Source organism: Kogia breviceps, chromosome 5, assembly GCF_026419965.1.
Source record: "Kogia breviceps isolate mKogBre1 chromosome 5, mKogBre1 haplotype 1, whole genome shotgun sequence".
Taxonomy (NCBI): domain Eukaryota; kingdom Metazoa; phylum Chordata; class Mammalia; order Artiodactyla; family Physeteridae; genus Kogia; species Kogia breviceps.
In genome coordinates, this window is record NC_081314.1 from 66,309,385 (window position 1) to 66,322,419 (window position 13,035).

Below are 13,035 nucleotides of genomic sequence, written 5' to 3' on the forward strand. Positions count from 1 at the left end.
AACCAGATCTTTTGATTACTCAGAGTAATTTTGAGAATACATTTTGAACTCTTTTTGGTAACCAAGACCCTTAAAGATAGAATTAAACAGTGGTCCCTGACACATGGAAGAATTAATTTGCCTCAACTACTAGACTCTGACTCCCCTAACTAAACTATGAGTTCCTTGAGTTTGCATTTTGTTTGTTTGCTTTCTTGGCATGTGGTGGTGGGTCGTCAATACATGCTGAATAAATAAAAAATCAATCACCTAGCAAAGCAAAGTTTTTGCAAATTTTGGGTCACAGATAAAAGAGTTCAGCTCCTCTTAAGCTCAACACAGCAAGTATAAATGCAATGCTACAATGTATCATATCAACCTTCCAATCCTTGCTTTGCTGCCCTGTTGAGTTCTGGTCTCCTGCAAAATAATAGACTTGGTCTGTTTCTGGAGACAGAAAGTGGCTAACACCTAGTCAGTAAGCCCTGAGAAGACTTCCCTTTACTGCATGGCCTAAAAGAATCTGCCAAGCTGCCTTCCCAGCAGGTTCATGTTTTTATGAATCCTTTAGTAGGTGCTTTTCCTTAAACCCACTTCAGAGTACCTTTCATAGTTCTCTTTCTCATATTGGTCCCCAAATAAAAAGACACATCCCTAAGAGAGTGAAGCAATAAATCAGCTTACTAGTCTGCCCCCAAACTTCACAACAGCCTCAGGAAAGCTTATGCTTCAAAAGTCGACTCCCATCCCTCCCTCCCTTCCTCCCTGCAATTTCAGCCCATTGTATCTTGTTGTGTCCTGAGAAGATCACAGGAGTGTGGACCTTGAAGGGATGTTCACATACCTTGTCTCACCAGCACAAAGCTGGAATGAGTTCCCTTTTAAGGGGCTGCTTCTCACAACCTGCAATCATTTCACATGTACTACCCACTCATTAAGAGATTTTCCTCTTTACACACTGCCTATCTAGAAGATTAAAGATGATTCGTGGCTGCCAAGTTACTGGAGAAGTGGGAAGAAGAGGGCCTAACTTTTAATTCTGCTCCCAGCACTCTCCAGGAAGCTGACCATCTGCCAACACATAGGCTGGCCTCTGAAAGATTACTGACCACTCACCTGCAACTTGCCCTGCTGCCTTGTGTGGGACATGAGAAGGTCTTCAGAGGATGACATGCTTCTGGGCAGTTCTGTTGTGGCTAGGCAGGCCCCAAAAGTCTGGAGCATCTGAGCAGTGCTCTTCAACGCCAGAGCAAAGTTTTCAATGGCCTGGAAGTTCAGACAATCATAACAGTGTGGAGGGATTAACATTCACCAATATGCTCTCTCAATAGGACAGGGGAACTATTTCCTGAGTATACGAAATAGGCCATGCATTGTACTTTGTGCTATACATTTGTCTATCATCTCAATAATCTAGAGTGGAAGGCATTTTATCTCCATTTTATAGAAGAGGGAACTGAAGCTCTAGCAGGTCAAGTAAATTGGCCAAGATCATATTACTAGGACAGTAAGGAAGGAAAGAAGGCAGGATTCAACCAATGGTTGTTCTACTTTTTCAGGAGTTTTCTGAGGATCAAAAGGAATGGCAAATTTGAAAGGATCTTGGGCACAGATGAGTACCTTACAAATATAACAGAACGAACTAAGAGAATCAGGTGTAAAGCCTGGAAATGTCATCCTAGAAATAGGGGAAAGCCAAAGGTTTCCTGTGGCGAGTCCAATAAACAAAATAACTTGATTCCATGCGTCTGATTAGTGATTATTAGTAATTGGTGATTATTATAATCACTAATTGGGAATTGTACAGAGGACCTGCCCCTAATAGAGTGATTCAAAAAAGCTTGGCCTTAGTCTTGGCTCTGCCATTACCTGGCCATATGACCTTAGATAAATCACCTGTTTACTCTGTGAAGCCTGCAAACCACAACTACTGAAGCCCACATGTCTAGAGCCCGTGCTCTGCAACAAGAGAAGCCCGCGCACAGCAAGGAAGAGTAGCCCCAGTTCGCCGCAACTGTCTCTGCCCACGCACAGCAGTGAGGACCCAATGCAGCCAAAAATAATAAATAAATAAAATAAATAAATTTATACACAAAACCAAAAAGAAAACATTACACTCTAAAACAGGGTGAATTCTCCTACTTAATCAAATGTAGTTGAGGTGTTTGTTCATTAGTAAATTTTTTATAAATAAATTTATATATTTATTTATTTTTGGCTGCATTGGGTCTTCAATGCTGTGTGCATGTTTTCTCTAGTTGCAGAGAGTGTGGGTACTCTTTGTTGTGGTGTGTGGGCTTCTCATTGCAAAGGCTTCTCTTGTTGCGGAGCACGGGCTCTAAGCACGCAGGCTTCAGTAGTTGTGGCACACAGGCTTAGTTGCTCCACAGCATGTGGGATCTTCCCGGACCAGGGCTTGAACCCATGTCCCCTGCATTGGCAGGTGGATTCTTAACCACTGCGGCACCAGGGAAGTCCTCATCAGTAAATGCTGAACAACATGTTTCCAAAGTGAGTAGATAGAGAGGTGTGCTGACACTGCAAGGTGTTTTCAGGATGGTGAAAGCAGCTCCTGATTTTGCCTAGAAAACCTAATCTTCTCAAGGGTATGGGGCTAGAAGAGCAGGGAAAGGGGAATGACAACTTTATATAGACAAACATTATTTGCTGAGTTTCAAGCTCACTTTTTCCTTAATATTCCTGACCCTTCTAGTTTAGCATAATAACCATCACTATGAGTAAGTAGGAAAAAGTAAAACACTATATTTCAGATGCTTTCATAGACATTTTATCACTTATTCTGCATATCAGACCTTCAGGTAGCTTTTGTTAGTCCAAGGTTTCCTACCATTGGCATTACTGATATGTTGGTCCAGATAATTCTTTATTGTGGGAGGCTGTCTAGTACATTATAAGATGTTTAGCAGCATCCTTGGCTCCTACCCAGGATATGCCAGTAACACCCCTCTCCCCAAGTTATGACTATAAAAAACATCTATCTAAAGACATCAACAAATGTCCTCTGGGGGAAAAATTGCCCCAAGCTGAAATCCACTGTGTTAGTTGCAGGAGAGAAAACAAACTCAGAGAGGTTTTAGTAACTCCCCTGAGCTCAGATAAGATGCAATGGTGGCAACATTTAAATGCAGCTTCTTCTGACTTGGTGGGTTTTAGTCTGTCTGTACACTAGAATCATCTGGAGAGTTTTGTGACCCACTAATGCCTGAGACCCATCCAAGATCAAGTAAATTAAATTCTCTTAAGTATAGCAGGTATTTTGCAAACTCCCCAGGTGCACCCTAAATCAAGCCCCCCCAAACCCCCATACCAGAAAATGAGCCAAGACGAAGGTAATCAGCAAGAGAAGCCTTAGCTTTTATCCTTGCACCTTGTCCCTCCCCCAGCCTGTTGCTTAGAAAACCCAACCTTCCTGATGTTAGGTAGTCATGGACAATGACTGCCCAACAGTTGATCTCTAGGTCTCCTGTCTCTAGAAAACCAGGAGGGACACTGAAAAGGGCACATAAATTGGTACTTACAGTTCGATGATTTATCCACTGACTGTGGTGATATTCCAAAGTTCCCCCTAAGTCCTCTGTCAGTTGGCTTTTGTCGATGTAGTCATGAAGGTCAGAAACGGAGTTTAACATAACGATCTAAAACAGAAAAAACCCAATATATTACTCACAGATAATTAAGTAGCTCATCTAGATTCTGTTATTTAATTTAAAAATTTATTTTATTTTATTTTTTGGCTGCGCCATGCAGCATGCAGGATCTTAGTTCCCCCAGGGACCGAACCCATGTCCCCTGTCCGCACAGGGGACATGGAAGCGAAGAGTCTCAACCACTGGACCACCATGGAAGTCCCTACTGTTGTTTAAATAGTACTTCAACTTTGCCTAATCAGGCATTTATATCCAAAGATGGTTACTTCAACCAGTAAGTAACTCTTTCCATTTTCCCCCTTTGAGTGAGGAATAGCAGTGTTGAACAGCCTGCAACAAAACAGTGACTTGGGGCTTCCCTGGTGGCGCAGTGGTTGAGAATCCGCCTGCCGATGCAGGGGACACGGGTTCGTGCCCCGGTCCGCGAAGATCCCACATGCCGCGGAGCGACTGGGCCCGTGAGCCATGGCCGCTGCGCCTGCGCGTCCGGAGCCTGTGCTCCGCAACGGGAGAGGCCACAACAGTGAGAGGCCCGCGTACCACAAAAAAAAAAAAAAAACAACAACAACAACAACAAAAAAAACTGTGACTTGAGTCAGTGAGCTCAGTTCTAAGCTGCCTAGAAGTCAAGTCTTGCTTTAGGTAAATTTTTGTCAAAAGTTCCCAGGCTAAAGTATACCCTTCAGCCACCAAAAGCAAACGCTGTACTGAGACCTAAAAATCTGCAATGAAAATTCCAGTAAAGGGTGGGCTGGTGAATATCAAAATAAATTAGAACACAAGGACCTATTGAGGAGTACGGACTAAGAAGATTCACTACACCGATGCCCCTTCTATGAGGGATGGTGATGTGCCACCAACTTATTTCATGTGGAGAAAGTTTGGAGGTGATTGTGAGTGAGTTTTCATAAATTAACAAGCCTGCTGATGAACAAATGCCCAGATAGATATCTAGAGGAGGATGACATACTCCAATCTGTCCCTTTCTACTCCACTGCAGTAGTCCTGCCCAGGGAGCAGTCCCGGCTCTCTGTAGCAGGGACAATATCATACCCCTACTCACTCTCATCTCTGAAACACACCCCCCTTTGTAGCCTTTAACTGATGACTTTATATTTCTTCAGTCATTGATTATTTTGAACTGTGAGTATTATAAACTTCTTCCTTCAAAGCCTCCCCCTCATTTCTTCCTGTGGCAGCAATGACTTTACCATGTCATATCCAACATGTACATTCTTAGAACAGATTCTTGGTCAGAGGACATGAGAATATAGGCTTTTTTCTATTATTATATAGTATTAGTCAAGTGATAAATCCACTTTGGGATGAAAAGAATATAAGTTAGGGCTTCCCTGGTGGCGCAGTGGTTGAGAATCCGCCTGCCGATGCAGGGGATACGGGTTCGTGCCCCGGTCCGGGAAGATCCCACATGCCGCGGAGCAACTAAGCCCGTGAGCCATGGCCGCTAGGCCTGCGCGTCCGGAGCCTGTGCTCCGCAACGGGAGAGGCCACAGCAGTGAGAGGCCCGCATACCGCAAAAAAAAAAAAAAAAAAAAAAAAAAAAGAATATAAGTTAGACCCCCAAAGTCTACAGGTAAAACAAAATTGACTGACTCATTCAACATATCCATATTGAACTTCTAATAATTGCCAGACTCTGAGGGATAAAAGTAAGCACAAAAAGCCCTGCGTTCAAGGAACTTAAAGTTTAGTGGGATTTCATTCTATATATCACTATGTTAACCTTGTCAGGCTCCATGTTCCATGCCTTTCTCCTTCACTTATGGAAAGGAGTTTGGGTATTTAAAATTTTATTTTTATAACATAAGAGAAAGGGAAAAAAACAAACAAACCTGAATTCATCTCTGTCATTCCCTCCTAAATTTTTTTAAAAATAAATATATTTTATTTATTTTATTTTTGGCTGCATTGAGTCTTCATTGCTGCGCATAGGCTTTCTCTAGTTGTGGTGAGCGGGGGCTACTCTTTGTTGTGGTGCACAGGCTTCTCATTGCAGTGGCTTCTCTTGTTGCAGAACACGGGCTCTAGGTATGGGGGCTTCACTAGTTGTGTCTCGCAGGCTCTAGAGTGCAGGCTCAGTAGTTATGGCGCATGTGCTTAGTTGCTCCATGGCATGTGGGATCTTCCCAGACCAGGGCTTGAACCCATGTCCCCTGCATTGGCAAGCGGATTCTTAACCACTGCGCCACCAGGAAAGTCCCTTTACTCTTATTCTTGAAATTTTTCTATGAGTTGAAAATTATTTCCAACTCAATGAATAATAAAACCAAAAATATATTAGAAACTTTTCTATATCACTATATATTTATCTTATTTTTTTTCTGTTTTTCATTTCTCAATTGAGATATAATTTACATAAATAAAATGCACAGATTTTAAGGGTACAGTTCAATTCGTTTTGACAAATGTATACACACATGTAACACTTTTTAACCAAGATGTAGAATATTTCTTCAGAAAGTTCTCCTAGGCCTCCTTCTGGTCTCCACTATCTCCACCCCTAACAGCAGCCACTGTTTAAATTGTCTATCACCATAGCTTAGTTTTGCCTCTTCTTGAACTTTATATAAAAAGAATCACAGAATATATACACTTCAGTGTCTAGCTTCTTTCTTTCAAGAGAATATTTTTGAGATAAATCCATGTTGTTGCATGTTCAGTACTTCACTCCTTCTTTATTGCTTAATATTATTCCTTTACATGAATATGCCACAATTTCTTTATCTATTCATCTGTTATTGGAAATGTGTTTTCATTTCTCTTGGGTGGGTCATGGGGCACGTATATGTTTAACTTTGTAAAAACTTGCCAACTATTTCCACCGTGGTTGTACCACACCTTACCACTTTTGATGGTTGCATAATATTTAACTGACTGGGTAGACCATAATTTATTTAACCAACTCCCTGTTGCTGGGCATTATTTTTTCCCAATCATTTACTATTACAAACAATTTGGTAATGAATATCATTATATATGCAGCTTTGTGTATGTGCATGAGGTACCTGCAGAATAACTCTTATAGGTAGGTCAGAGAGTATGTACATTTTAATTTTTGATAAATACTGTCAATTGGTCTTTCATATTGGTCATTACCAACTTCATTCCTAACAACAAAGTATGCAAATGCCTGTTTGCCTCACATCTCTGCCAAAATTAGAGGTAAAAAAAAATTATTTTTAACATCTTTATTGGAGTATAATTGCTTTACAATGGTGAGTTAGTTTCTGCTTTATAGCAAAGTGAATCAGTTATACATATACATATATACCTGTATCTCTTCCCTCTTGCATCTCCCTCCCTCCCACCCTCCTTATCCCACCCCCGCCACATGGTCACAAAGCACCGAGCTGATCTCCCTGTGCTATGTGGCTGCTTCCCACTAGCTATCTATTTTACATTTGGTAGTGTATATATGTCCATGCCATTCTCTCACTTTGTCCCAGCTTACCCTTCCTCTTCCCCATATCCTCAAGTCCATTCTCTAGTAGGTTTGTGTCTTTATTCCTATCTTGCCCCTAGGTTCTTCATAACCTTTTTTTTTTTTTTAGATTCCATATATATGTGTTAGCATACGGTATTTGTTTTTCTCTTTCTGACTTACTTCATTCTGTATGACAGACTGTAGTTCCAAAACTTCCAAAACTATTTTGAATAATAGTGGTGAGAGTGGGCAACCTTGTCTTTTTCCTGATCTTAGTGGAAATGGTTTCAGTTTTTCACCATTGAGGATGATGTTGGCTGTGGGTTTGTCATATATGGCCTTTATTATGCTGAGGTAAGTTCCCTCTATGACTAGTTTCTGGAGGGTTTTTTATCATAAATGGGTGTTGAATTTTGTCAAAAGCTTTTTCTGCATCTATTGAGATGATCATATGGTTTTTCTCATTCAATTTGTTAATATGGTGTATCACATTGATTGATTTGCGTATATTGAAGAATCCTTGCATTCCTGGGATAAACCCCTCTTTATCATGGTGTATAATCCTTTTAATGTGCTGTTGGATTCTGTTTGCTAGTATTTTGTTGAGGATTTTTGCATCTATGTTCACCAGTGATATTGGCCCGTAGTTTTCTTTCTTTGTGACATCTTTGTCTGGTTTTGGTATCAGGGTGATGGTGGCCTCGTAGAATGAGTTTGGGAGTGTTCCTCCCTCTGCTATCTGTTGGAAGAGTTTGAGAAGGATAGCTGTTAGCTTTTCTCTAAATGTTTGATAGAATTCGCCTGTGAAGCCGTCTGGTCCTGGGCTCTTGTTTGTTGGAAGATTTTTAATCACATTTTCAATTTCAGTGCTTGTGATTGGTCTGTTCATATTTTCTACTTCTTCCTGGTTCAGTCTTGGAAGGTTGTGCTTTTCTCAGAATTTGTCCATTTCTTCCAGGTTGTCCATTTTATTGGCATATAGTTGCTTGCAGTAATCTCTCATGATCCTTTGTATTTCTGCAGTTCAGTTGTTACTTCTCCTTTTTCGTTTCTAATTCTATTGATTTGAGTCCTCTCCCTTTTTTCTTGATGAGTCTGGCTAATGGTTTATCAATTTTGTTTATCTTCTCAAAGAACCAGCTTTTAGTTTTATTGATCTTTGCTATAGTTTTCTTCACTCCTTTTTCACTTATTTCTGATCTTTATGATTTCTTTCCTTCTGCTAACTTTGGGGTTTTTTGTTCTTCTTTCTCTAATTGCTTTAGGTGTAAAGTTAGGTTGTTTATTTGAGATGTTTCTTGTTTCTTAAGGTAGGATTGTATTGCTATAAACTTCCCTCTTACAACTGCTTTTGCTACATCCCATAGGTTTTGGGTTGTCGTGTTTTCATTGTCATTTGTTTCTAGGTATTTTTTGATTTCCTCTTTGATTTCTTCAGTGATCTCTTGGTTATTAAGTAGTGTACTGTTTAGCCTCTATGTGTTTGCATTTTTTACAGATTTTTTCCTATAATTGATATCTAGTTTCATAGCGTTGTGGTTGGAAAAGATACTTGATAGGATTTCAATTTTCTTAAATTTACCAAGGCTTGATTTGTGACACAAGATATGATCTATCCTGGAGAATGTTCCATGCGCACTTGAGAAATAAGTGTATTCTGTTGTTTTTGGATGGAATGTCCTATAAATATCAATTAAGTCCATCTTGTGTAATGTATCATTTAAAGCTTGTGTTTCCTTATTTATTTTCATTTTGGATGATCTGTCCATTGGTGAAACTGGGGTGTTAAAGGCCCCTACTATGATTGTGTTACTGTCGATTTCCCCTTTTATGGCTGTTAGTATTTGCCTTATGTATTGAGGTGCTCCTATGTTGGGTGCATAAATATTTACAATTGATATACCTTCTTCTTGGATTGATGCCTTGATCATTATTTAGTGTCCTTCTTTGTCTCTTGTAATAGTCTTTGTTTTAAAGTCTATTTTGCTTGATATGAGAATTGCTATGCCAGCTTTCTTTTGATTTCCACTTGCCGGAAAAAGAATATCTTTTTCTGTCACCTTACCTTCAGTCTGTATGTGTCCCTAGGTCTGAAGTGGGTCTCCTGTAGACAGCATATATACCAGTCTTATTTTTGTACCCATTCAGCCAGTCTATGTCTTTTGGTTGGAGCATTTAATCCATTTACATTTAAGGTAATTATCGATATGTATGTCCTATTACCATTTTCTTAATTGTTTCGGGTTGTTCTTGTAGGTCTTTTCCTTCTCTTGTGTTTCTTGCCTAGAGAAGTTCCTTTAGCATTTATTGTAAAGTTGGTTTGGTGGTGCTGAATTGTCGTAGCTTTTGCTTGTCTGTAAAGGTTTTAATTTCTCCATCAAATCTGAATGAGATCCTTGTTGGGTAGAGTAATCTTGGTTGTAGGTTCTTCCCCTTCATCACTTTAAATATGTCCTGCCACTTCCTTCTGGCTTGCAGAGATTCCCTTGTATGTAATTTGTTGTTTTTCCCTTGCTGCTTTTAATATTTTTTCTTTGTATTTAATTTCTGATAGTTTGATTGATATGTGTCTTGGCATGTTTCTCCTTGGATTTATCCTGTATGGGACTCTGTGTGCTTCCTGGAGTTGATTAACTATTTCCTTTCCCATATTAGGGAAGTTTTCAACTATAATCTCTTCAAATATTTGCTCAGTCCCTTTCTTTTTCTCTTCGTCTTCTGCGACCCCTATAATTCGAATGTTGGTGTGTTTAATGTTGTCCCAGAAGTCTCTGAGACTGTCCTCACTTCTCTTCATTGTTTTTTCTTTATTCTGCTCTGCAGTAGTTATTTCCACAATTTTATCTTCCAGGTCACTTTTCTGTTCTTCTGCCTCAGTTATTCTGGTTTTAATTTTTACTCACAGTTGCCTATATTTGTCACCCCCGTATTTTAGATCCTGATTTTTCTTTACTCATACTATTACAGTTTCCCTTCCTTTTTCAATCTCTTTCTACAGTCTTGGACATCACCTTTCATATAACACTACTGGATTTATGTAATTCCAGTACTCCTTTACCCAAGTCACTCCCCAACTCAAAAACCTTCACTGGATCCCCATTGCCTACTGAATTAAATCCAGAACCTTTATCCTTACATTTAAGACATATTCCATGTTTCTTACCTTTTCTTCCAAAAGATGATCCTATATGTACTTCCAACAAAAATGGGGTTTCCCCATGGACCTCACATAAACAGTGTACTTCCTGCTTCCATGTCCTTACATGTGCCGTTCCCTCTGCCCAGAATGCCCTCATCTCCCTCTCTGCCTGAGGAATCCTACCTTCCTTGGAAACAAACTCACATGCCATCTTCTCCACATGCCCTAAACAAATGCAGACAAGAAGAAAGGTCATGCTTACCGGCACTTTCATTTTAAATTCATCTCGATAGTACTTAATGCCAATGTCAGTGAACGTCCTCTGGATAAAGCAAGATGGACGAAGAATGAATATGAGCTGCAAGTTTCCTGGAAATGCTACCTGGAAGGATCATAAAAAGTGTCAGGGCAAATGTCACATCCATTGGTCTCCGCTTGCCCAAGATTACAGATGACAAAGTTAAAGTGGACACCATGGATACCAAGAATTAGAATATATTTCACAGGATATCACAGCTGAAAGAGCTCTTACTGGTCACATAATCTAAACCCTTCCTTAAAAGCAAAACCAAACCAAACAAACAAAAAGATTTTGATTAAAAAAACAATTTATACTCTTTATAGAAAAATTGAGAAATTAATAAAAGTATACATTAGAATAAGAAAATCATCCATGATTTCATAACCATTCTTAATATTTCAATTTAAGTATTTCTAGGCTATCTTCTCTGCTTAAATATCTAGCGTAGTTAAACTCAACCTGTAGAAATATTTTGTAACCTGCCCTTTAATTTAATATTATACCATGAGCTTTTATTCCTGTTATTAAAAATTCTTTGGAAATATTTTTATGGGTGTAGAATTTATTTAACCAATCCCTTATTACTAGTGATTTAGTCTCCTCCATATTTTTACTATTATAAATAACACTAAAATGAAATCTTTATCCACATTTTAGAGCATAGCTTCCTAGAAAAATTACTGAGTCAAAGATTTAGTATTTTAAGGGTTCTTAATGCATCTTATTGCTATGCTAAGTTGCTTTCAGGAAGCACTGTTCTCATCTTGAGGTAAGATTCTGAGAAATGAGATAACAAATTCATGTAACAACTTAGTGTCAAAATTGGGAATCCAAGTCTCCCATCGCTCATGGCTTTCCATTCTTCCAGTGGTTCTCAAGAACAACCTGCTGAAGTGCTTGTTAAAAAATAATCTGGTCTTGGGACTTCCTTGGTGGCACAGTGGTTAAGAATCCGCCTGCCAATGCAGGGGACACAGGTTTGAGCCCTGGTCCGGAAAGATCCCACATGCCGTGGAGCAACTAAGCACATGAGTCACAACTACTGAGCCTGCACTCTACAGTCCGCGAGCCACAACTACTGAAGCCTGCGTGCCTATAGCCCGTGCTCTGCAACAAGAGAAGACACTGCAATGAGAAGCCCGCACACTAAAATAAAGAGTAGCCCCCGCTCGCCACAACAAGAAAAAGCCCACGCGCAGCAACAAAGGCCCAATGCAGCCATAAATAAATAAATTTATTTTTAAAATCACAATAATCTGGTCTTTACCCTGAAATATTCTGATTCATTAGGACTGGGATAAAGTCCAGATATCTGTATTTTTAACAAGCACCTGAAGAGATTCTGACTGGTAGTCAGGTTTTCAGATCCCCACACTATAGGATCTTTTACACATAAAGGTGATCAATGTAATTCTTGGACAAATTAGTCTCAAGTATTAGATGATTCAAGTATTGTCTATGAATCCTGGGAAACCAGAACTCTCTGGAGGCCAGAACTCTGGAATGGTCATGGGCACTGTCTAAACCCTCAGGGCATCAACCATCGTTGTAGTTATCCCTCAAATAAATAAGGTAGGGAATTCCCTGGTGGCTCAGTGGTTAAGAATCTGCCTGCCATTGCAGGGGACATGGGTTTGAGCCCTGCTCCCGGAAGATCCCACATCCCACAGAGCAACTAAGCCCATGCACCACAACTACTGAGCCCGCGTACCACAACTATTGAAGCCCACGTGCCTAGAGCCCGTGCTCCGCAACAGGAGAAGCCACCGCAATGAGAAGCCTGCGCACCACAATGAAGAGTAGCCCCCGCTCACTGCAACTAGAGAAAGCCCGCACACAGCTACGAAGACCCAGCATAGCCAAAATAAATAAATAAAATTTAGAAAAAAAAAAAAAAACTAAACCAAAGGTATGAAACAATCCATGCACAAAGAGAAGGGAGTCTCCCATTCCCTCATCTTTGAAATGCAAGTTCCTAAACAGAAGATCCTTGCAGTTTTTAATGTCTGTACGGGACAAATGAGCTGAAACACTATCTGTGTATCTGGATGAGGCTCCAAAGTGATCTGAGACTCTGTATGTGTCCACGTCCCTATGTGTGACTGCTTCTGTAAGTAGGCATAACTGAGGCTTCAAACATCCCTCTTCTATCCCAGCCTCTACATTACCATCCTACCATATCCCATCATCTTCAGCCAGTCCCAACTGCCCCAGGGAGGCATGCTTTGGTGGAAATGTTGGTGTGGCTGGCCCTGAGGTGTCTTTGCCGGCTCATGCGGCTGAGTTCCCTGGTCTGAGGTCCCTACAGAGAAAGGATGCATGTACTTGCCAGAAGGCAACAATCAGGGGTAAAAATCAGACTAATAAGATGGAAACGGAAGCCTATCCAAGGTTCTGCAATTTAATGCCAAAAGCAAGCACCTATCATATCACTTTGTTTGGCTTTGCCAGTGTCTTTCTAATTTGTGAAAAAATAATTTGAAAACTAAAATGAAGACTGCCC

General features: G+C 40.1%; 1 protein-coding gene across 4 annotated transcripts in view; it reads right to left on the bottom strand.

Annotated features, from left to right (window-relative positions):
• Positions 1–13,035, bottom strand: part of MCF2L2 (MCF.2 cell line derived transforming sequence-like 2) — a 239,805-nt gene that overhangs the window by 152,766 nt on the left and 74,004 nt on the right. For all 4 annotated transcript variants that reach the window (XM_067034104.1, XM_067034103.1, XM_067034105.1 and 1 more), the window contains 3 exons: positions 10,494–10,613; positions 3,519–3,635; positions 1,096–1,245 (listed from right to left, as the gene is read on the bottom strand). In XM_067034104.1, the coding sequence (XP_066890205.1) occupies positions 1,096–1,245; positions 3,519–3,635; positions 10,494–10,613 (387 nt within the window). The remainder of the gene's footprint in view (positions 1–1,095; positions 1,246–3,518; positions 3,636–10,493; positions 10,614–13,035) is intronic.